At 43.2% G+C, this 25393-nt stretch overlaps 1 protein-coding gene across 1 annotated transcript in view; it reads left to right on the forward strand.

The window, feature by feature from the left end:
- LOC112068855 (astrocytic phosphoprotein PEA-15) overlaps positions 1 to 24527 on the forward strand; it is a 53073-nt gene extending 28546 nt beyond the window's left edge. The window contains exons 2-4 of the mRNA XM_024136074.2: positions 22671 to 22845; positions 23831 to 23986; positions 24077 to 24527. Of these exons, the coding sequence (XP_023991842.1) occupies positions 22674 to 22845; positions 23831 to 23986; positions 24077 to 24141 (393 nt within the window). The 5' untranslated portion in view covers positions 22671 to 22673 and the 3' untranslated portion in view covers positions 24142 to 24527. The remainder of the gene's footprint in view (positions 1 to 22670; positions 22846 to 23830; positions 23987 to 24076) is intronic.
- Positions 24528 to 25393: the final 866 nt, after the last annotated feature.

Raw genomic sequence — 25393 nt, forward strand, 5'->3', positions numbered from 1 at the left:
ATGGAGAGAGGGTGAGAGAGAAAGAGAGGGCGGAGAAAGAAGAGAAAGGTGGTGGGAGTTACAAAGAGGTTATAGGAGTAAGGAAAGGAAGGAGGGAGGGGGAGGGGACAGGCGGGCTAAAGGAAGGAAATGAGGAAGGAAAGAGAGGGATGACAAGGATCTCATTGTTGTACTCAGAGGGGTAGTTATCTGCAAAAGGAAGGAAACACAGCACTGTGTGTTGGTGTACTACTGCATGCGAAGTACATCAGAGGAGGCTGGTGGGAGGAGCTATTGGAGGACGGTATCAAACACATCACACATCTGGAAACCACATGTTTGACTCCGTTCCAAATATCCATTGCAGCCATTACAATGAGCCTGTCCTCCTATAGCTCCTCCCACCAGCCTCCTCCGATTTAAATTGTTCTCTCATCCTCTGCCTCTCCCTTCCTCTCTCGCTTTCTCTCTCCCTCTTACTCCCTCCCATCTCTGTGTGTGCGTGTGTGAGGAGAAAGCTATTTTGTTGGATTTCTCCCATGGTTTCTGTTTGACCTTTGATCCCTTGTCTTATACAACAGCTACCGCTCTGCTGTGCCAGCCGGCCGTGGGCATCAGTATGCCCGACACACCCACACACCCACCCACAGACACACACACACACACACACACACACATACACAGACACTTTGCTCACAGTCTTACACATCCTGCTGTGGATAGTCTGTATGGATTCAGAAATATACAGTTCCAGTCAAAAGTTTGGACACACCTACTCATTCAAGGGTTTTTCTTTATTTTTAATATTTTCTACATTGTAGAATAATAGTGAAGACATCAAAACTATGAAATAACACATATGGAATCATGTAGTAACCAAAAAAGTGTTGCCTTGATGACAGCGTTGCACACTCTTTGCATTCTCTCAACCAGCTTTAGGAGGTAGTCACCTGGAATGCTTTCCCAACAGGTTTGAAGGAGTTCCCACATATGCTGAGCACTTGTTGGCTGCTTTCCTTCACTCTGCGGTCCAACTCATCCCAAACCATCTCAATTGGGTTGAGGTCTGGTGATTGCTGATGGCAGGTCATCTGATGCAGCACTCCATCACTCTCCTTCTTGGTCAAATAGACCTTACACAGCCTGGTGTGTAAGGTCATTGTCTTGTTGAAAAACAAATGATAGTCCCACTAAGCGCAAACCAGATGGGATGACATATCGCTGCAGAATGCTGTGGTAGCCATGCTGGTTAAGTGTGCCTTGAATTCTAAATATATCACCGACAGTGTCACCAGCAAAGCATCCCCACACATCACACCGCCTCATCCATGCTTCACAGTGGGAACCACACATGCGGAAATCATCCGTTCACCTACTCTGTGTCTCACAAAGACACCGCGGTAGGAACCAGAAATCTCACATTTGGACTCATCAGACGAAAGGACCGATTTCCACCGGTCTAATGTGCATTGCTCGTGATTTTTGGTCCAAGCAAGTCTCTTCTTATAATTGGTGTCCTTTAGTGGTGGTTTCTTTGCAGCATTTCGATCATGAAGGCCTGATTCACGCAGTCTCCTCTGAACAGTTGATTTTGAGATGTGTCTGTTACTTATTTGGGCTGCAATCTGAGGTGCAGCTAATTGCCGATTTCTGAGGCTGGTAACTCTGGGTCTTCTTTTCCTGTGGCGGTCCTCACGAGAGCCAGTTTCATCATAGCGATTGATGGTTTTTGCGACTGCACTTGAAGATACTTTCAAAGTTCTTGACATTTTTCGGACTGACTGACCTTCATGTCCTAAAGTAATGATGGACTGTCATTTCTCTTCGCTAATTTGAGCTGTTCTTGCCATAATATGGACTTTTATGAAATAGGGCTATCTTCTGTATACCACCCCTACCTTGTCACAACACAACTGATTGGCTCAAACGCATTAAGGAAAGAAATTCCACAAATTACATTTTAACAAGGCACACCTGTTAATTGAACTGCATTCCAGGTGACTACCTCATGAAGCTGGTTGAGAGAATGCCAAGAGTGTGCAAAGCTGTCCTCAAGGCAAAGGGTGGCTACTTTGAAGAATCTCAAATATAAAATAAATGTTGATTTGTTTATCACTTTTTTGGTTACTACATGATTACATATGTGTTATTATGTCTTCACTGTTATTCTACAATGTAGAAAATATAAAAAATAAAGAAAAACCCTTGAATGAGTAGGTGTGTCCAAACTTTTGACTGGTGCTGTAGATAGACCATGAATTGAGATTGACGATTCTGAGATACTGTGCTGACTACTGGGTTGAAGTGTCTGTTAGTAATTAGGTTGATCATGTGTGTGTGCGTCTTGTGTTTATAGTGTGTGTGTGTGTGTGTGTGTGTGTGTGTGTGTGTGTGTGTTGTGTGTGTGTGTGTGTGTGTGTGTGTGTTGTGTGTGTGTGTGTCACAGAAGGTTGGTGGCACCTTAAATTGGGAGGACGGGCTCAGGTAATGGCTGGAGCGGAATAGGTGGAATGGTATCAAATACAGTCGTGGCCAAAAGTTTTCAGAATAACACAAATATTAATTTCCACAAAGTTTACTGCTTCAGTGTCTTTAGATATTTTTGTCAGATGTTACTATGGAATACTGAAGTATAATTACAAGCATTTCATAAGTGTCAAAGGATTTTATTGATAATTTCATGAAGTTGATGCAAAGAGTCAATATTTGCAGTGTTGACCGTTCTTTTTCAAGACCTCTGCAATCCACCCTGGCATGCTGTCAATTAACTTCGGGGCCACATCCTGACTGAAGGCAGCCCATTCTTGCATAATCAATGCTTGGAGTTTGTCAGAATTTGTGGGTTTTTGTTTGTCCACCTTGAGGATTGACCACAAGTTCTCAATGGGATTAAGGTCTGGGGAGTTTCCTGGCCATGGACCCAAAATATCGATGTTTTGTTCCCCGAGCCACTTAGTTATCACTGGCCTTATGGCAAGGTGCTCCATCATGCTGGAAAAGGCATTGTTCGTCACCAAACTGTTCCTGGATGGCTGGGAGAAGATGCTCTCGGAGGATGTGTTGGTACCATTCTTTATTCATGGCTGTGTTCTTAGGCAAAATTGTGAGTGAGCCCACTCCCTTGGCTGAGAAGCAACCCCACACATGAATGGTCTCAGGATGATTTACTGTTGGCATGACACAGGACTGATGGTAGCGCTCACCTTGTCTTCTCCGGGCAAGCTTTTTTCCGGATTCCCCAAACAATCGGAAAGGGGATTCATCAGAGAAAGTGACTTTACCCCAGTCCTCAGCAGTCCAATCCCTGTACTGGTGGTGCCCCGATCCTGCAGCTGAATCAACTTAAGGAGACAGTCCTGGCGCTTGCTGGACTTTCTTGGGCGCCCTGAAGCCTTCTTCTCAACGCTCTCCTTGAAGTTCTTGATGATCCGGTAAATGGTTGATTTAGGTGCAATCTTACTGGCAGCAATATCCTTGCCTGTGAAGCCCTTTTGTGCAAAGTAATGATGACGGCACGTGTTTCCTTGCAGGTAACCATGGTTGACAGAGGAAGAACAATGATTCTAAGCACCACCCTCCTTTTGAAGCTTCCAGTCTGTTATTCAAACTCAATCAGCATGACAGAGTGATCTCCAGCCTTGTCCTCATCAACACTCACACCTGTGTTAACAAGAGAATCACTGACATGATGTCAGCTGGTCCTTTTGTGGCAGGGCTGAAATGCAGTGGAAATGTTTTTTGGGGGATTCAGTTCATTTGCATGGCAAAGAGGGACTTTGCAATTAATTGCAATTCATCTGATCACTCTTCATAACATTCTGGAGTATATCCAAATTGCCATCATACAAACTGAGGCAGCAGACTTTGTGAAAATTAATATTTGCGTCATTCTCAAAACTTTTGGCCACGACTGTACATCAAACATGTGGTTTCCATGTGTTTGTTGCCATTCCATTTGGTCTGTTCCAGCCATTATTATAAGTCATCCTCCCCTCGGCAGCCTTTGCTGGTGAGTGTGTGTGTGTTTCTCCACTGAGACACTGGTGTGGAATGCAGCAGCAGTAGCTAATACCAGATGGGGCGTTCTCCAGAAACTCACTCTTCAAAGAGCAGCAGTGGAGGCCTCCCAATTTATGTAACTCACACACACACACACACACACACACACACACACACACACACACAGACACAGACACACACACACACAAATGGAGCACTGCATACACACACACACACACACACACATTTTATCTTCTCCTTTGGAAGAATGGTATAACTCACAGGGGAGAGAGAGGCGGTTGATTACTTCTAATCGTATAACTTTGTTGCAAAGTGTCTGCGTGTGTGCGTGCGCGTGCCCTCACTCTCATTCTGTTCAGAGAGGAAAGGCACATTTAGACATTGTCAAGGCCCTATGGGAGGTTAGATTATCAGAAGGCCAGCTGTCTTTGCCTGCGTCTCAAGTGGCACCCCATTCCCTACTTAGGGCACTACTTTTGATGCTGGTCTATAAAGGGAATAGGGTGCCATTTGGGACGCATCCTTTGTGTTTCCTTTTGTTTGTGTGTACGATACAAAGATCACATCACCAGACAATGTTATGAAGGGGAGAGGAAGGAGGAAGGAACAGAAAGGGTCAAGGAAAGGAAACGGTGAAGAGGACAGAGACAGCGAGAGGGGGGGAGAGAAAAAGGAAAGTTAGAGAGAGAGAAGAGATACCTAGACAGAAGGGGGTAGAGAGAGAAAAAGAGAGACACAGTAGGAGGTAGTGAGAGAAAAACATAATAATTATGTGGTGGTTAATTTCTTTACTATCAAATGAGGAGAGACAAACTTAGCACACAAGTCAGAGTTATACTTAAACTAAATATTTATTCACTTATTAATAAGGGACACATATAAGGGACACAAACACACACATATAAAGTGAATCGATTGAGTGCTCTAAGTTAATGATGGCTGGTCAACGAATCACACCCAGATGATTCGTTGAGAGCCCTGAGACAAAAGTACAAAGGTCTCTTATAGCCAACATACACCCCCTTCAGGCTACATGACAAACAACAGATGTATGGAATGGGTCCCAAGGTTAAGAATTGTATGAAAGATACAGCAGACAGTATCTGCTGGTTGTAAAAACAGTTCTCTTTGTGTAGAGACCCCTGGGTTCATCTCTCCCTGGTACCTTATAGAACAGAAACATTAACTCATGCTCTGGAATGCGGTATCACTCAAAGACATCGTAAATCTTCCAAAGGCCCATCCTCAGTAGAACACACACAGATGAGCGTTCTAACAACCCCTTATTCTGTTGAATAAAACAACCATTTCATGCAATAACAGCATTATAACATAATCTTGTAATTTCTCCATCATAGTTACAATAAAGGATGTACTGTACATATTAAAAAATAAGACAACTATTTATACACACACACACATATAAATATACATACATAGCCAATTATTTCCCTTGAATGAGGAAATGGGCCAGTGGCCTACATTCCCGGGCACTTTGCTGTGCTTCGTCTCTCTCCAGATTAGTGTTCACTCTCTCTCCTTTCAGCCTCTCTCTCTTTCTCCTCAACTCCCTCTTCCTCTCTTCTACCCATGCCTATGTGCTGGCCGGTATTTACACTCAGGGGGGACCAGTCTCTCTCTTTTCTTTAGCTGTCTCTTCTCCCTCTTCCTTTTCTCCTCTCTCCCCTCTCGCTCTCTTTCTCTCTCTGTGTGTGTCTCTCTCACTCCTCCCTCTCTCTCTCTCTTTGTCTCTTTCTCTCTCATCCCTCTCTTTTCTCCACGCATGCCCGTCCTGCGGCCGACAATCTTTTTACACTGATGCTAGCTGACAGCACACACACTGGCTCAGTGGTTACACGGCAGTTGGCATGGCCAAATGCTCTCTCTCTCTCTCCCTATCGCCTTCTTTATTCCCCGAACACAGTCCCACTGTAGGGGAAATGGGTTTGGAGGGAAGGGGAACATATTGGTTTTAAAGACTGGTTGGATGGAGCTTTTAAATTCTGTCGCTGAGCAGGAAGGCAGTTGAAAGGCAGGGAGGGAGGGAGGGAGGGAGGGAGCGGAGGGATGATCAGAGTAGGAGTGGAGGAAAGGAGGAGAGGAGTAGAGTAGAGGCGGTTGGAAGGCAGGGAGAATGTGAGGGAGGTAGAGAGTGTCAGAGGCTATAGATGTGGGAGAGATTTAAAAAAGAAGTGTGGAGAAAGAGAGGAAAGGAGGATAGGAGAGGGGGATGGCGTGCCCTGAATGGTGGTGTTTCACCTGTGGTGAGATCGCATCTTAATTTGGTGTGCGGGTAGGCACATGCATGCATTCATATGACAATGCTATGCTTAATTCAAATCAAATTGTATTTGTCACATGCTTCGTAAACAACAGGTGTAGACTTACAGTGAAATGCTTACTTACGGGGCCCTTCCCAACAATATAGAGAAAAGAAAAGAGGAATAATATTTAAAAAATAATAACACAGGGAATAAATACACAATGAGTAACAATAACTTAGCTATAAATACACGGGGTACCAGTACCGAGTGGATGTGCAAGGGTACGAAGTAATTGAGGTAGATATGTACGTAGGTATAACGTGACTAGGCAACAAGATAGATAATAAACAGTAGCAGCAGCGTATGAGATGAGTCAAAATAGTTAGTGTAAAAAGGGTCAATGCAGATAGTTAAATAGTTAACCAATAGCTACCGGACTAACTATTTAGCAGCCTTATGGCTTAGGGGTGTTTAGCGTCCTGTTGGTTCCAGACTTGGTGCATCGGTACCGCTTGCTGTGCGGTAGCAGAGAAAACAGTCTATGACTTGGGTGGCTGTAGTCTTTGACAATCTTTAGGGCCTTCCTCTGACACTGCCTGCTAAAGAGGTCCTGAATGGCAGGGAGCTCGGCCCCAGATATGTACTGGGCCATACGTATTACCCTCTGTAGGGCCATGCAGTCGGATGCCAAGCAGTTGCCGTACTAAGCGGTGATGCAGCCAGATTCTCTCAATGGTGCAGCTGTAGAACTTTTTGAGGATCTGAGGGCCCATGCCAAATATTTTTTAAATATTTTTTTATTTATCCTTTATTTAACTCTCATCGTCGTCTGTTATCAGGCCAAGTACGTCATGTCGTCAGCAAACTTAATGATGATGTTGCCGTTGTGCGAGGCCACGAAGTCGTTAGTTAACAGGGAGTACAGGCGGGTACTAAGCACACACCCCTGAGGGACCCGCGTGTTGAGAGTCAGCATGGCGGATGTGTTGTTGCCTACCCTCACCACCTGGGGGTGGCCCGTCAGGATGTCCAGGATTCAGCTGCAGAGGGAGGTGTTCAGTCCTACGGTCCTGAGCTTAGTGATGAGCTTGGAGGAAAAATATGGTGTTGAACACTGAGCTATAGTCAATGAACAGCATTCTCACATAGGTGTTTCTCTTGCCCAGGTGAGAGAGGGCAGTGTGGAGTGCAATAGAGATTGCATCATCTGTGGATCTGTTGGGGCAGTATGTGAATTGGAGTTGCTCCAGTGTGTCTGGGATGATGGTGTTGATGTGAGCCATGACCAACCTTTCAAAGCATTTCAAGGCTACAGATAGTCATTTAAACAGGATACCTTGGCGTTCTTGGACACAGGGACTATGGTGTTCTGCTTGAAACATGTATGTATTACAGACTGGGTCAGGGAGAGGTTGAAAATGTCAGTGAAGACACTTGCCAGCTGGTCAACGCTTGATCTGAGTACACATCCTGGTAATACGTCTGGCCCCGCGACCTTGTGAATGTTAACCTGCTTAAAGTTCTCACTCACATTGGCTATGGAGAGCGAGATCACACAGTCGTCCAGAACAGCTGGTACTCTCATGCATGTTTCAGTGTTGCTTGCCTCAAAGCCAGTAGAGAAGGAATTTAGCTTGTCTGGTACAGTGGTTCCTCCTTTAAAAGTTGTGAGCTTACACCGCGGGACACCCAGCGTCACGACTTCATTGCTCCAGACCACCACAACGGGGAGTTAGAGCCCTCATTATGCATTTGGGTCCCAAGGTTTTTGTATGACCAATCATACCGAGTGATTCCAATGACGAATTTGACGCGGGCCACCGCTCCCTGGTGACTTTCTTCAGCAAAGATGGCTGACAAAACATTACGGGGGAAGCAAAGGTAAGTAGTTAAAACGTCATAACGAGTCAAGCAAAACATTTACAATTGAGAGGAATATGTATATACAGTGGGGAGAACAAGTATTTGATACACTGCCGATTTTGCAGGTTTTCCTACTTACAAAGCATGTAGAGGTCTGTCATTTTTATCATAGGTACACTTCAACTGTGAGAGACGGAATCTAAAACAAAAATCCAGAAAATCACATTGTATGATTTTTAAATAATTAATTTGCATTTTATTGCATGACATAAGTATTTGATCACCTACCAGACCAGTTATAGATTCGGTCTACAGACTTGTTAGTTTTTCTTTAAGAAGCCTCTGTGCTCTCATCATTACTGTATGTACTGACTGTGTTGAGTCGTTACTGTATAAAAGACACTGTCCACAACTAATAAACAGATTCAATCTCACGGAATAGAGACAGAGAGCTGTGATAGGACTCGGGATAACATTGTTTGACGCTGCCAACAAGGCTGGGATGGGCTACAGGGACAATAGGAGCAGCAGTTGGTTGGTGAGAAGGAAAAACATGGTTTCGGGCGCTAATTAAAATGGAAGGAAAGTTCTAAGATGACGGAGTCAAGATCCTCGGTCTGGGGCTCCATGCAAGGATTTTCACCTTCGTGGGGCATCATGTATCATCAGAAGGTGAGGGAATCAGACTCGATACACACGCAAGGACTTGGTCACATGACCTGAAGAGAGGTGGGGACGACCAGTCCTCAAGAAGAACATTATACACTTACGCCGTCATGGATCGTTAAAATCCTGCAGTCGCACCGCAAGGTATCCCCTGCTTTAAAGCAGTGCATGTCCAGGCCCGTATCGAAGGTTGCCAATAGACCATCTGGGATGATCCCAGAGGGGAATGGGAGAAGGGTCACATGTGGGTCTGATGAGAACAAATATAGAGCTTTTTGTGTCTAATCCACTCGCGTGTTTGGACGGAACGAAGGAAGTATGAGTACAACCCCAGACATCCGATCCACGCGTGAAGTAATGGGGGGAGGAACGATCATTCTTTGGGGATGCTTTTCTGCAAAGGGGGGACAGGACGGCTGCATCCGTAATTGAGGGGAGGAATGGTGGGGCCATGTATCGCGAGATTTGGCGCAACAACCTCCTTCTCGTAAGGCAGTTGAAAGATGGGTCGTGGCGGGTCTTCAGCATGACACGACACGAAGCACACAGCATGGCAACTAAGGAGTGGCTCCGTAAGAAGCATTCAAGGTCCTGGAGTGGCTAGCCAGTCTCCAGACCTGAACAATAGAAAATCTTTGGAGGGAGCTGAAAGTCCGTTTGCCAGCGACAGCCCCGAAACCTGAAGGATCTGGAGAAGATCTGTAGGGAGGAGTGGCCAAAATCCCTGCTGCAGTGTGTGCAAACCTAGTCAAGAACTAACAGGAAACGTATGATTCTGTAATGCAAACAAAGGTTTCTGTACCAAATATTAAGTTCTGCTTTTCTATGTATCAAATATTATGTCATGCAATTAAATGCAATTATACTTAAAATCATACAATGGTATTTTCTGGATTTTTGTTTTAGATTCCGTCTCTATAGTTGAAGTGTACCTATGTAAAAATGACAGCCTCATACATGCTTTGTAAGTAGGAAAACTGCAAATCGGCAGTGTATCAAATACTTGTTTCTCACTGTATATATATATATATATATATATATATATATTATATTATATTATATTATATATAATATATTATATTATATTAATGTTAGTAATGTAGAGACAAACGATTGCGCATATTTCTTTGTCATAAAGTAATTTACGAAAATCGCTACTTAGCAAGTTTTTTCCCAGTTCATATCCAATACAGGTGTATAAACTCCATTATTTGAATGATGCTGTGTCTGCATGTATATACGTAGTTAACAATTATACACTTCAACAGTGTTTACCACCTGCTCCTGGGACCAGTCAATGATTACACATTGTAACTATGCAATAACTGAAACAATGATTTAAGTAAAGGCTGATTTGTAGTTTCATATATACAGAATAAAAAAACAGTTCTTCTGCCAGCACCCACAAGTGTGCTGAATGACACGTGGAAGAGAGAGAGGAACGAGACGGGAGTAACAATCCAGGCTATTTGCTCTGAGACCAGGCATAATAATGTAATGAAACAAGCAGGGAGCAGGTTTCGAACCTCAACCCTCTAGCCCGAGTCCAGCACGCTATCGACTGTACCCAAATGTATTAATGGGGGTTGGGGCGGATTGTGGCTAAAAACACTTTATCAATTGGAATCGTTTAACATGTGGAAAAGGGGAAAAAGTATAATATTAGTTTTCACAAGCGATAGCAGGATGGCTCATTAGCTGAACAATAGGACTATTCATCCTTTAATAAAGAATGGTCTAATAGCGAGCTAGGTGTGAACCCCCCAATTGAGCTATGTGACCCTCCACACTTGAGCTAGGTGTGAGACCCCCTCCCCCCTCAGTGTTCCTCAGACTTGGCAAGAAATATTTGTATCTATCTTTCCACATCTACCTACACACGTATCTACCTACACACGGTTAATGTTCTGAAAAATATATATACTGTATATAGTATATATATATTGTGGTGCAGCGGTCTAAGGCACTGCATCTCGGTGCAAAAGGCTTTACTACAGTCCCTGGTTCGAATTCAGGCTGTATCACATCCGACTGTGATTGGGAGTGCCATAGGGCAGCGCTCAATTGGCCCAGCGTCATCCGGGTTTGGCCGGGGTAGGGCTTCATTGTAAATAAGAATTTGTTCTTACCTGACTTGCCTAGTTAAATAAAGGTTCAATTTAAAAAACAACTGGCGGAAACCGCAGCGCAATCAATAGGAGGTGAACAGTGGCTGGTGCTGAAAATATAGCTAACTTGTTATGCAAGTGTTGCACACCAACAGATGGAGAAAACCTACACCAGTCGAGCAATTAATTTCAACAATAATCTTCATTTTAATTTGACTTTACAAACAACAAGAGGGCTTAATTTGAGTCTATTTCTTCGGAGCCTAGACCTATATAAAATAACTTAACTGGCTGAGGTAGGTTATGAGGCTTAACAGCCTAATAAAATTAGGATTTTTTTTATTAGGCCTACTTACAATTGCAACTGGTCAAAAATGTAGCATCCTACATAAAACAATCATTTACAGAAAAAAGTCTGCACGTTCCAACTAAAACAATATAACTAATAATTAAAAGTGCACATTTGTAAATCCCAAACGTCTTTATTGTGACACAATAAAGAATGTAAACAAGATGCTGTGTTTTTATTTACAGTAGTGATGAACAACTGGAGGCATTTTGAAAACAGCAGAACAATAGACTTTTTATAACCTGGCTACTGTTGTGAAAATCCCTCAACTTGAAATGTATTCGATGCTTAAGTACTCTGAAGTGTTACATTTCTAACTCAAAACAGCAGTACAGTATTTCTTCATCAACGTCTTTATGCTTTCGTTAATAAAATAACTAGAAAAAAGACATTCAAAATGCAGATGTTTATATAAACTACATTTTAGTCACACTTCCACCCAGCTCCACGATCACAGGTAAAACCTTGCTGAGATGATCAATGTATTTGTTGTATCGTCAATTTCTCTTGCCAAAACATCTTGATGGCATATAAAAAAAGAGCATATAAAAGTTAGAAGCAAAAGCCTACAACTATTTTAGCACTGTTTTGCTCTACTCTGAGGCAAGCATGGGGACTGGTCTTGACAAATCAATGAGATTTTTATTTTCACTTAATCTCCATTTGGGTATTGGTTAGACTAGAATTAGAAAAATAGGGTTCAGAAATGTTATGCTCTTAGTGTAACCTTTATTTAACTAGGCAAGTCCGTTAAGAACAAATTCTTATTTACAAGGACAGCCTACTCCTTCCTCGTGCCCTGCGGGGATTCTTGAGCTAAATAGCCCAGTGCTGTACTGCCGACCGCCACGTACAGCGCCATATTTTCCGTTCCATCTGAATGGAAACCCAGGGTTTTTCGTTTTTCTTGGAATAGAAAAAACATAATATTAATCTAATTAATTAAGCAAGTACCAGTCAAAAGTTTGGACACACCTACTCATTCCAGGATTTTTCTTTATTTTTACTATTTTCGACATTGTAGAATAATAGTGAAGACGTCACAACTATGAAATAACACCGGTCTCCTGCGTGCCCTGCATTCTGTAGTATAGACATGGCCTGCTCTCCCTTATGTAAGGAATTAGGCACTTTCCCATGTTTTACTACAGTATGTATTGTAGACTGCACAGTAGCCTAATAAAACAAATAAACCCATTTCGTTAATAAAATAATGACAAAAAATACTCAAAATGCAGATGTTGATTTAGGTATGGATCCATAATGAATTACTATGGGAATAAATATCACTGATTTACAGAAATATTGGAACAAAGTTGTCTAATAAAGGCAAACAATTTAGAATCCTCCAATCCTGTAGCCTACTCCCAACCGTCACGTTGTACAGAGCCATATTTTCCATTCCATCCTAACGGAAACCCAGAGGGTTTTGTTTTTCGTTTTTCTCTGAATATAAACACCATAATATTAATTAAATTAATTAAGCCAAATTTCTTAAAATCACTCCCAAATACTATGTTATTACAAAAAGAGGTTTTAAATTCTCTGGTAATGCCAATACGGAAAACTATCAAGGCTTCTCAAGGATGCCCTCTGGTGGTCAAACTAGCAATAACTTGCAGTAACAGAAAAAATGGCTGACAAGTAAATGACGTGCCACAGAATGCTGCGGCAGCACGCAAGGTGTGCCGCAGTATGACACGACCCGTTAACTCAGTGCGGATGTTGCAATCCATGGCTTCTGGTTGGGATATGTACGTATGGTCACTGTGGGGACAACATCATTGAAGCACTTATTAATGAAGCCGGTGACTGATGTGGTAAACTCCTCAATGTTATCCGATGAATCCCTGAACATTCCAGTCTGTGCTAGCGAAACAGTCCTGTAGCTTAGCATCCACTTCATCGGAAGCTTTCCAGGTGAAGCTGGTTGAGAGAATGCCAAGAGTGTGCAAAGCTGTCCTCAAGGCAAAGGGTGGCTACTTTGAAGAATCTCAAATATAAATTATATTTAGATTTTCTTAACACTTTTTTGGTTACTACATGATTCCATATGTGTTATTTCATAGTTTTGATGTATTCACTATTATTCTACAATGTAGAAAATAGTCAAAATAAAGAAAAACCCTGGAATGACTAGGTGTCCAAACTTTTGACTAGTACTGTATTTAGTGTAATACATAGGGTAGAATGGTATATGTACAGCAATAGTTAAATAGGATAGGCCTTGACTAGAATACATTATATACATATAAAGTGGGTTAAAAGGTACAGTGGGGAGAACAAGTATTTGATACACTGCCGATTTTGCAGGTTTTCCTACTTACAAAGCATGTAGAGGTCTGTAATTTTTATAATAGGTACACTTCAACTGTGAGAGACGGATTCTAAAACAAAAATCCAGAAAATCACATTGTATGATTTTTAAGTAATTAATTTGAATTTTTTGCATGACATAAGTATTTGATCACCTACCAACCAGTAAGAATTCCGGCTCTCACAGACCTGTTAGTTTTTCTTTAAGAAGCTCTCCTGTTCTCCACTCATTACCTGTATTAACTGCACCTGTTTGAACTCGTTACCTGTATAAAAGACACCTGTCAAAACACATTCAATCAAACAGACTCCAACCTCTCCACAATGGCCAAGACCAGAGAGCTGTGTAAGGACATCAGGGAAAATTGTAGACCTGCACAAAGCTGGGATGGGCTACAGGAACATAGGCAAGCAGCTTGGTGAGAAGGCAACAACTGTTGGCGCAATTATTAGAAAATGGAAGAAGTTCAAGATGACGGTCAATCACCCTCGGTCTGGGGATCCATGCAAGATCTCACCTCATGGGGCATCAATGATCATGAGGAAGGTGAGGTATCAGCCCAGAACTACACGGCAGGACCTGGTCAATGACCTGAGAGAGCTGAGACCACAGTCTCACAGAAAACATTAGAAACACACTACGCCGTCATGGATAAAAATCCTGCAGCGCACGCAAGTTCCTCCTGCTCAAGCCAGCGCATGTCCAGGCCCGTCTGAAGTTTGCCAATGACCATCTGGATGATCCAGAGGAGGAATGGGAGAAGGTCATGTGGTCTGATGAACAAAAATAGAGCTTTTTGGTCTAAACTCCACTCGCCGTGTTTGGAGGAAGAAGAAGGATGAGTACGACCCAAGAACACCATCCCAACCGTGAAGCATGGAGTGGAAACATCATTCTTTGGGGATGCTTTTCTGCAAAGGGGACAGGACGACTGCAACCGTATTGAGGGAGGATGGATGGGGCCATGTATCGCGAGATCTTGGCCAACAACCTCCTTCCCTCAGTAAGAGCATGGAAGATGGGTCGTGGCTGGGTCTTCCAGCATGACAATGACCCGAAACACACAGCCAGGGCAACTAAGGAGTGGCTCCGTAAGAAGCATCTCAAGGTCCTGGAGTGGCCTAGCCAGTCTCCAGACCTGAACCCAATAGAAAATCTTTGGAGGGACGTGAAGTCCGTATTGCCCAGCGACAGCCCCGAAACCTGAAGGATCTGGAGAAGGTCTGTATGGAGGAGTGGGCCCTGCTGCAGTGTGTGCAAACCTGGTCAGAACTACAGGAAACCTATGATCTCTGTAATTGCAAACAAAGGTTTCTGTACCATATTAAGTTCTGCTTTTCTGATGTATCAAATACTTATGTCATGCAATAAATGCAAATTAATTACTTAAAAATATACAATGTGATTTTCGTGATTTTTGTTTTAGATTCCGTCTCCTCACAGTTGAAGTGTACCTATGATAAAAATGACAGACCTCTACATGCTTTGTAAGTAGGAAAACCTGCAAAATCGGCAGTGTATCAAATACTTGTTCTCCCCACTGTATGTAAACATGATTAAAATGACCAGTGTTACATGACTGTGTACAGTGCATTCAGAAAGTATTCAGACCCCATGACATTTTCCACAATTTGTTACGTTTACATGCTTATTCTAAAATGGATTCACTTGTTTTTTCCTCCCTCATCAATCTACACACAAACTGAAACATCTCAAGGACAGGATTGTGTCGAGGCACAGATCTGGAGAAGGGTACCAAAACATATATTTAATAAATGTGCCAAAATGTCAAAACTGTTTTTGCTTTGTCATTCTGTGGTATTGTGTGTTGATTGATGAGGGGGGGGAAACGATTTCATCCATTTTAGAATAAGGCTGTAACGTAACAAAATGTGGAAAAAGTCAAGTGGTCTGAATACTTTCCAAATGCACTGTATAAGGTTGTTGAACTAAAATGTTTGTAAACAAAGTAAGTGTATAAATATATATATAGCCTCAAAACATGGTTAAACCTATAATAGTAATATCCTGGATGGTCAGTCCTTGCACCCATAGCTCTATAAAATTTAGTTGAGAGTGGTTACATTTTTCCAGCCCCATCCCTCAACTTTTTACTGAAATGGGGCGGGTAGGATGCTTAATTATTGTTTCTACTGCTGATTGCCGCTTTAAGGAACTGTATTGTGGCCTTCCATGGCTTCCTGTTTCACTGGGATATAAAATGAGGTAATACGCATGTAAAATCCATTTGTCATCCATCACCATTGTGAAAGGCAAGGAATTCACAGACGAAAAGAGACAAATGTTTGTGGATTTTCATAAATCAGACAATCGGTTAAAAAAAAACGTCAACAAAAAAAAGATACCGCTATGAGTGCAGTAATTAAGATGTTTAAAACCACTGGAACAGTGGTAAACGTGCCTGGTAAAGGACGCATTTGTATCTTGTCCCACGTATACTGAGGAAGATGGTTCGAGAGGCAAGTAAAAATTCAAGGGCCACAGTTGGAGAATAACAGAACTTGGTGGCATCTTGGGGTCACCAAGATTCCAAAACTACAATTAGACGCCACCTCCATTCCAATAGGCTCTTTGGAAGAGTTGCTAGGGGGATAAAGCCTGTTAAGCGCAACAACAAATGTAAACACCTGGAGTGATGAGACAAAAATAGGGCTCTATGGTCACGCAAACCAGTGGTGGGTTTGGCATTTAAAGAACGATGCATATGCAGAAAAGGACCTCATAACTACTGTAACATATGGTGATGAATCATTGATGTTACGGGGCTGTTTCGCTTGCATTGGTCCTGGGGCACTTGTTAAGGTCAATGGCATCATGGACTTTACCCATTACCAGGACATTTTAGCTGAAAACCTGGTTGCCTCTGCCAGGAGGCTGAAACTTGGCCTCAAGTGGATCTTCCAGCAAGACAATGACCCCAAGCACACATCAAAATCCACAAAGATCTCCGGACTTGAACCCATTGAAAACCTGGGGTCCGTATGCGTACACTGAAGGATATCAAGGATCTGGAAATATTTTGTATGCCAGAATGGTCTAAGATTCCTCCCAGTGTGATCTCCAATCTCAAAAACATGATATACTGTGAAAAGGCTAAGTGCCATTATCCTCGCAAAGGGAGGTTGCACAAAGTATTGAAAACAGCGGTGCCAATCCTTTTGACACCTATCATTTTGAGATAAAAACGATTACTTGTTCAACAAAATCTCTTTCTCTAAACAATTGTATAAGTATAAAATAATAGAACTGTCCAGGTTTTTTGAGCATACAATATAGCTCAGAATTTATATTATCTATTTGAGACACAATTTTTTACTCATCTTTATCAAGGATGCCAATCATTTTTACGAGATGACTGTAATACTGTAGTCGAGAGGAAAAGTGGGGCTGGCATGGAGGGATTGAGTTTAGAAAAGTTATCGGAGAAGTGGGGTTTAATAGTGAGTGAGAGATTCAAGAGAACGGCTGATAGAGAGACAACAAAGCAGGCATAGAGATACTGAAAGTGAGAGGGGAGGAGGGAGGGAGGGAGCCATGTCATCATGCCCTATGAAACAAAATAGGGGCAAAATAGTGAGAGGGGGAGAGAGAGGCAGACAGAGAGCAACACATAACAGAGGAAGCGGGGGTAAAGAGAGCGTGAGAGAGAGAGGCAGATTAGAGAAAAGGAGAACACAGGTCGATTGAGAGGGAGGGATAGCGGTAGAGAGAGCGAGAGAGAGAAATGGAGGTGTTTTATTCCCTTCCTAAATCCCGGTCAGAGTGATTTTTGCAGCTCACAGTAACGTGGTTGTCATGGTTACATATAAAGATCGCATTTTTGCCATTTTAGCCTGGTCAAGCTTTGAGGCACATGGTTCAAAAGCCCCCCCCCACACACACACACAAAATATATTCGTCACGGAGCTGTCGAACAGTGAGCCTGTGTGTTAGTGTGTGTGTCTGTGTGTCTGTGTTGACATTAGTCAGACGTTGTCGCCATAGTCACATTGGCACCATGTTGTCACATTCAAAAGCTCAACACTCTACTCTCTACTCTTTCTCTCCTTCTCCTTCTCTCTCTCTATCCCGCTAGCCCTTTCTCACTCTCTCGCACCAGGAGCTTCTGGGGTAGAGTGGAACTTTCCCTGGTCGCTAGGTAACAGTCTCCGGGCTGAAAGACAAAGCAGGGCCTGGTCTCCATGGCAACTTGAGCAGTGTGAAGAGTGAATGGAGTTTGGGTAGTGGTGGTAGTAGTAGTGGTGTGTGTGGGCAATAAAGGGGAGGTTGGTAATTATTCTTACAACAGTGTAGTGTCTGTGTCGGTGTGTATGGTGCCGCCTGTTTAGCCAGACAGTGACATGCCCCCCACTCAGACACACACACAAACTCACACACACAAACGGACCATACAGGTCCCTTAGCTCTATTTGACGAGCACACCCCTCACTCACCCAGCAATAGAGAACAGGCATCCAAAGGTTGAGTAGCTATTGCAATAGAGTGATGGCGCTAGAGAGAGAGAGAGGGCGAAAGAAAGGGAGAGAGTGAGAGAGCGAGGGGGGAGGGGAGTCAGAGAGAAAGAGAAAGGGGGACCGTGAGAGAGAGGAGAATACTCAATCGCTCTCACTTTGCCCCCTCTTGCATGGCTCACAGTGAGAAATATGGTTCAACAGGTGTGTGAGGCATGTTTTTACCCTCATAGTTTGGCCGCTGTTTCCTTTAGCTCCATGACAATTGTATGTGTGCCTGTGTGTGTGTGTGTCTGCGTGCCTGCCTGTGTGCGTGCACACGTGTACAGGTGAAGTCGGAAGTTTACATACACTTAGGTTGGAGTCATTAAAACTCGTTTTCAACCACTCCACAAAATTCTTGTTAACAAACTATAGTTTTGGCATCTACTTTGTGCATGACACAAGTAATTTTTCCAACAATTGTTTACAGACAGATTATTTCACTTATTATTCACTGTATGACAATTCCAGTGGGTCAGAAGTTTACATACACTAAGTTGACTGTGCCTTTAAACAGCTTGGAAAATTTCAGAAAATCATGTCATGGCTTTAGAATCTTCTGATAGGCTAATCATTTGAGTCAATTGTAGGTGTACCTGTGGATGTATTTCAAGGCCTACCTTCAAACTCAGTGCCTCCTTGCTTGACATGATGGGAAAATCAGAAGAAATCAGCCAAGACCTCAGAAAAAAAATTGTAGACCTCCACAAGTCTGGTTCATCCTTTTTCCAAACGCCTGAAGRTACCACGTTCATCTGTACAAACAATAGTATGCAAGTATAAACACCATGGGACCACGCAGCCGTCATACCGCTCAGGAAGGAGACGTGTTCTTTCTCCTAGAGATGATTGCACTTTGGTGCGAAATGTGCAAATCTATCCCAGAACAACAGCAAAGGACCTTGTGAAGATTCTGGAGGAAACCGGTACAAACGTATCTATATCCACAGTAAAACGAGTCCTCCTATATCGACATAACCTGAAAGGCCGCTCAGCAAGGAAGAAGCCACTGCTCCAAAACCGCCATTAAAAAATAGCCAGACTACGGTTTGCAACTGCACATGGGGACAAAGATCGTACTTTTTGGAGAAATGTCCTCTGGTCTGATGAAACAAAAATAGAACTGTTTGGCCAGAATGACCATTGTTATGTTTGGAGGAAAAAGGGGGAGGCTTGCAAGCCGAAGAGCACCATTCCAACCGTGAAAGCAACGGGGTGGCAAGCATCAATGTTGTGGGGGTGCTTTGCTGCAGAGGAGGGACTGGTGCACTTCCACAATAAGATGCCATCATGAGGGAGGGAAAGTGATGTGGATATTTGGAAGCAACATCTCAAGACATCAGTTAGGAAGTTAAAGCTTGGTCGCAAATGGGTCTTCCAAATGCAAACAATTGACCCCAAGCATACTTCCAAAGTTGTGGCAAAATGGCTTGAAGACAACAAAGTCAAGGTATTGGAGTGGCCATCACAAAGCCCTGACCTCAATCTTATAGAAAATATGTGGGAAGAACTGAAAAAAGCGTGTGTGAGCAAGGAGGCTACAAACCTGACACAGTTACACCAGCTCTGTCAGGAGGAATGGGCCAAAATGAACCCAACTTTTTGTGGGAAGCTGGTGGAAGGCTACCCGAAACGTTTGACCCAAGTTAAACAATTTAAAGGCAATGCTACCAAATACTAATTGAAAAGTTAAACAATTTAAAGCAATGCTACCAAATACTAATTGAGTGGTAATGTAAACTTCTGACCCACTGGGAATGGTTGATGAAAGAAATAAAAGCCTGAAATAAATCATTCTCTCTACTATATTCTGACATTTCACATTCCTAAAATAAAGTGGTGATCCTAACTGACCTAAGACAGGAATTGTTACTAGGATTAAATGTCAGGAATTGTGAAAAACTGAGTTTAAATGTATTTGGCTAAGGTGTAGTAAACTTCCGACTTCAACTGTATGTGTGAGAACAGTAGGTCTTGTTGCGAGGTGGATAATAGCACAGTGGCATTGCTCTCTAGTCAACTGAACAGTCTATATGGTGTCTAGGCTCTAGAGCAGCCAGAACTGGTTCAAATACTATTTAAAACTCCAATAACTTTGCTCTAGCCTGCCTAGTGTCAGATGGGCGGGGATTACAGATTTGAAACTATTCTCTTGGTCCATGAAGCCAGTTAAGCTCAATGAAGCACAGATGCAGTGTTTGAAATTACTTTGAATACTGTTGGAACCCGTTTTGCTTGGGCTAGGCCAGATGGCTGCCAGGGGTAGATTTAGGAGTTTACTCACGGGGGAGAGGGGCTCTGGGCTAGGCTGGCGTCCTTGTCCCCCCTCTCCACCCTCCTTACACTGGATAGAGGGGTGGAGGGAGTGAGCGAGAGAGGGAGATAGTAGAGAGACAGAAGAGACCAGCAGACGTCTCTCCCCCATTCACCCTCCACACACTGGATAGAGGAGGGAGGGAGGGGTGGAGGGAGAGTAGAGAGACAGAGAGCAGCAGACAAAAGCATGTTTGTGTTCATGAGAATGTGAGGTAGACAGTGGCCCTACTATGTGTGGAAGCAGTGTCAGCCTCATCCTAGAGAACGGGGGGGGGTTAAGAAAGAGGGAGAGGGAGGTAGGAGGCATGGAGAGAGAGAGAGATGAAGAGTCGAGAGAGCGAGTGAGACGGGGAGAAAAAGAGAGAGATAAGGGGAGAGAAATAGACTAGAAAGGAATAGAATAGATCATCGTCTCGTGTTGTATTTCTCCACACACACAAAAGCAGGGCTGGTTTATTGTGTTGCAATAGAGAGACCCTTTAGGGTTACAGGGAAAGGGAGAGAGGGCCACACAGACAGACAGACAGACAGACAGACAGACAGAGACAGACAGACAGACAGACAGACAGACAGACAGACAGACAGGCAGACAGACAGACAGACAGACAGACAGACAGACAGACAGATTGACGCACGCACTCACACTCATCTGAACAAATACACACACACACCTGCACTGCATTCCATTTTCCATTCACCCGGCGCTAGGAGTGTATTATCCCACGCAACACTCTCTCTTTGTTGACTGAAAACTGTTTTGAATTGAGGGGAGATGAATGTGACATTTAAGGAAATGACTATGTGTGGCTGGAGGGGTGGGGTGCGGGGGGGGCGGCAGGGCCAGTAAAACACACTGTTGTTTTATTGCTCTCCCTTAGTCACAGATCTAGGTTCATTTCACCCACACCCTATCATAACCTTCACCATTTAAGGGAAAATGACACAAACTGACCGCGTAACAGTGTCTGTCAGGAGAAAGATGACTAAGGGAGGGAGAAGACATCCATTGATGCGCGCACACACACACACACACCATTGGGCGTACTGTTAGGTGTACCATTGGGTCTGTATATGGATCACTGCCCTCTCCTGGTAGAAGAGAGTATGACACCTCTAGTATTTAGGTCATCCCTGAGCCTTGTTAATCATACATACACATCAGTGGAGCTGGTGGGAGGAGCTATAGGAGGACAGGCTCATTGTAATGGCTGGAATGGAATTGATGGAATGGAGTCAAACCTCTGGTTTCCATATGTTTGATGTGTTTGATACCGTTCCATTTATTCTAGTCCAGCCATTACAATGGGACCGTCCTCCTATAGCTCCTCCCACCAGCCTCCTCTAATACACACATGCACACACACAAGTCGCATTCGGAGAGATCCACCAAGAATTCTTCTTCTCCTTTTCAAGGCAAGACAGCTGTATGTGTGTGCTGTGTGCGTTACCTTTTATTGTAGGTAGATGCCATTGTACAAGAGCACACACACACACATACAGTACACACACACACACACACACACACAGGAAACACCTGAAAAACACTCAGTTACTGTCACACTGTTACTCAAAACTCAGTCACCCACATCAAATACATTCTTTCACAAAGAGGATAATCTTATCAGGTGCATTGTCACATCGGCACCACAGTGTCACTCAACAGCTAAATATTGTCATATTAACAGTCCCGGACGCATACAGTGTATTGATGTGTATTGATGTTTGTGTGGCTTAGTAGTAAGTATAGCCACGTTCCAGCCTCCCATCTACAGAGTTCCCTGACTTTACCGGAGAGATCCAATAGAATAGAAGGACTGCTTCTGTGCTCCCCATTCTATCTTACTCTTCTATTCTCTATCTCCCATTCGCTCTCATCTTTCTATTTCTCTCTCTCTATCTGTATATCTATCTCGCTCTCTCTCTCTCTCTCTATCTATCTCGCTCTCTTTCTCTGTTGCTCCCCCTGCTCTCTCTTTTTCTCTCTTCCTCTCTAGAGAGATGTTTCCCCTAACCACAGATGTAGGATCAGATTACACAACCCAAACTGTAACCATTAGGGAGTTGGAAATACAACTGACTGTAGGACAGTGGTTAGGGGTAATGTCTAGAGAAAAGAAAATTGACACACTAAAGAAAGGTAGCCACACGCTCATACTTTGATGCAAAGTATGTGTTTAAGGTTCACTGTTTCAAAATTAGCTAACAGCTCTCTCTCTTCTCTCTTTCCCTTCCTGCCCTCCCTTCTGCCCTCCCTTCCTGCCCTCCCTCCCTCAGACCATGTCGGAGTACAGTTCTTTGCTCAGTGACCTGTCTGAGAACATCACCAACGAGGACTTGGACCAACTCAAGTCAGCCTGCAAGGAGGACATCACAGAAGACCAGAGCAACACAATCACCTCCTCCAAGGAGTGGTTCAACTACCTGGAGAAAAACGAAAAGCTGGCACAGGGTGAGAGAGGGAGAGTTTTTTTCAACATTTGGGAAGGGAAGGGAGGAGGAGGAAGGGAGAGAGGGAGGGAGAGATGGAGGGGAGTGTAGGGCCCTATAAAATCTGTTGTCTTTTTTGCCTGATTCCGTTTAGTTTTTTCCCCAAAATTTTCCCGAACTCCACAACAATGCTTAAACCACATCAGGAGACCACTTTTGAGGTCTGGGAAAAATCGAAGGAATTTAGATTTTGGGGTGTGGTTACCCTTTAATTCATGTGCACACCAGCCAGAGACCGTAGTTTTGTTAGCGATGTTTCTGTAGTGTTCACCTGATTGCAGAGTTTGCAAAACAAATGGCCACAGGATTGATGCAAATAATCACGATATCATTCTGCCAGATAGGCTAAATTGTAGTTTAATTGAGAAGGTTTTTGGGGAACCTTTTCATCTCTACCAGAAGATGTTATCATTAGCATCATCATTGCTAGCGGCTACACAAAGTATATGCGTGCACCGCACACATACACACAGACTTCGGCGTTCCTGTGCCGTTTCAGAAAGTTGCAGGAAAGTACGAACCACCGATGCATGTTGTTCATGTCTTATGATTTACTTGGGTAAATTCACACATTTTCAAATAAGTTCAATACATGTAGTTGAGTTCCTACTGAGGTCAATACATTTTGGAACATTGTTGAATTCCGTGTAAATGGGATTCCGTCAACGTTCTCCGCAACACGGATTTTATAGGGCTCTAGGAGTGGAGAGTGACCAGGAGAGGAATGACAAACTGGCACAGTGTGAGAGATGCAGAGAGAGAGGAAGGGGACGGAGGAGAGGGAGGGATGGAGGGTCGTTTCATGGCGCAAACGAGCGAAGATCTTATAACGCACGTTTAAGAAACGTTTCAAATGAAATCACTTTCATATTACAATTTGTATTCTTGCACAGATCTTTGCTGTTTTGCACCTCAAAAATGATCACCCTATGTTGCCCGTCTTATAGATAACCTGTCGTACATCGAGCACATCTTTGAGATATCACGACGACCAGACCTGCTGACCCGGGTCATTGAGTATCGCACCACCGTACTCAAGATCTCTGAGGACGACGAGATCGACACCAAGCTCACACGCATCCCCTCCGCCAAGAAATACAAAGGTGACAAGCTCACACGCATTCCCTCTGACAAAAAACATTCAACTTTTACTGAGACTTTACTCTTTTTTCTTTCTCTTTCTCTCTCCTCAGATATCATTCGCCAACCCTCTGAAGACGAGATCATCAAGCTGGCTCCTCCCCCTAAAAAAGTGTGAGGTCTACACCTCTGACCTTTGCACTTAGACCCCTGGCACTCCAACCATCTCGACCCCCCTCCTCCTCCCGCCTCCCCCAGTTCCACTAACACAAACCATATTACACAGAGACGCTAGCAACACCTCTCCAATCAACCAATCAGATCGCCATGATGCTTCACCGCCCCTTTATCCAAGGCTAAGGAAGAGCTGAAGATGAAAGATGGACAGAATGAATCCCCCTTGTTAAAAGATGTGTTGGTCAGTTTAGAGCTTGTGTACGTACCTGTACTAGTAACACTGTTTTAAGAAAATGTGTAAGTGTGTGTCTGAATGCGCGTGCGTGTGCGCGTGCGTGTGCGTGTGTGTGTGCGTGTGTGTGTGTGTGTGTGTGTGTGTGTGTGTGTTCAAACATATCTCTCTCTGTGTTTGTATGGGATCCCCTCTAGTTCGACCTAGAAAAGTTGCAGGAAAAGCAGCATTATATCAGAAGCGGTATTTGCATGACCTGTGTTAGGCCTTTAGGATGAACATGCTGCCATTAGGTACATAGATTTGCAACCATATCCTTCAATCAATCTTGCAGTACACCTGAATTGCTATTCCACTAAGAGACAAATCAATGGGAGACTAAGTGAAAATGTCACTTAAGTGGAAGTAGGATTCCACTCAACTTAGCATTATGCACTGCGCTTTATCAGTGGAGCAAAATGAAAGCTATAGTACAGGTGTCATATTTCCTTTAGTCAAAACTCAGACCAAATCATCAGATCATTGGATATTAAAAAGTGTTTCGTTAGGTATTCATACAAAAAGCCAATATTTGCCTTTAGCCTAGCCATAGCATGGAATTATCGAAGAAGAAAGTGTTATAAGGATATTATATGTATTCTGATATTTATATGGTATTACACCATGACAATAGTATCATTTGATCGTCTTTTTTGTTTTGTTGACCTAAAATTAACATGCTATCCTATACCCTACATTGTTATAAGGACCAATAGAATTCACATACATGGGGGAAATAAAGCCTATAGGCTACTCTCTGTATTGTTCATACTAAGCTTTGAGTATGTAATATATAATTATATAGTTATGTATTATATATTATATATACATGTATAATTATATTTTATAATCATATATCATTATTTAAGTCTATGGTATGAAAGATAACTCTAAGGTTAGGTTTAGGCTAATGCAATCAGGGAACTCTCATTACAGTGCTGTGTAATGTGATTCCAACGGTAATCCAACGTCTGACAAATAA

The sequence above is a fragment of the Salvelinus sp. IW2-2015 genome, unplaced genomic scaffold (genome assembly GCF_002910315.2).
Source record: "Salvelinus sp. IW2-2015 unplaced genomic scaffold, ASM291031v2 Un_scaffold775, whole genome shotgun sequence".
Lineage (NCBI taxonomy): Eukaryota > Metazoa > Chordata > Actinopteri > Salmoniformes > Salmonidae > Salvelinus > Salvelinus sp. IW2-2015.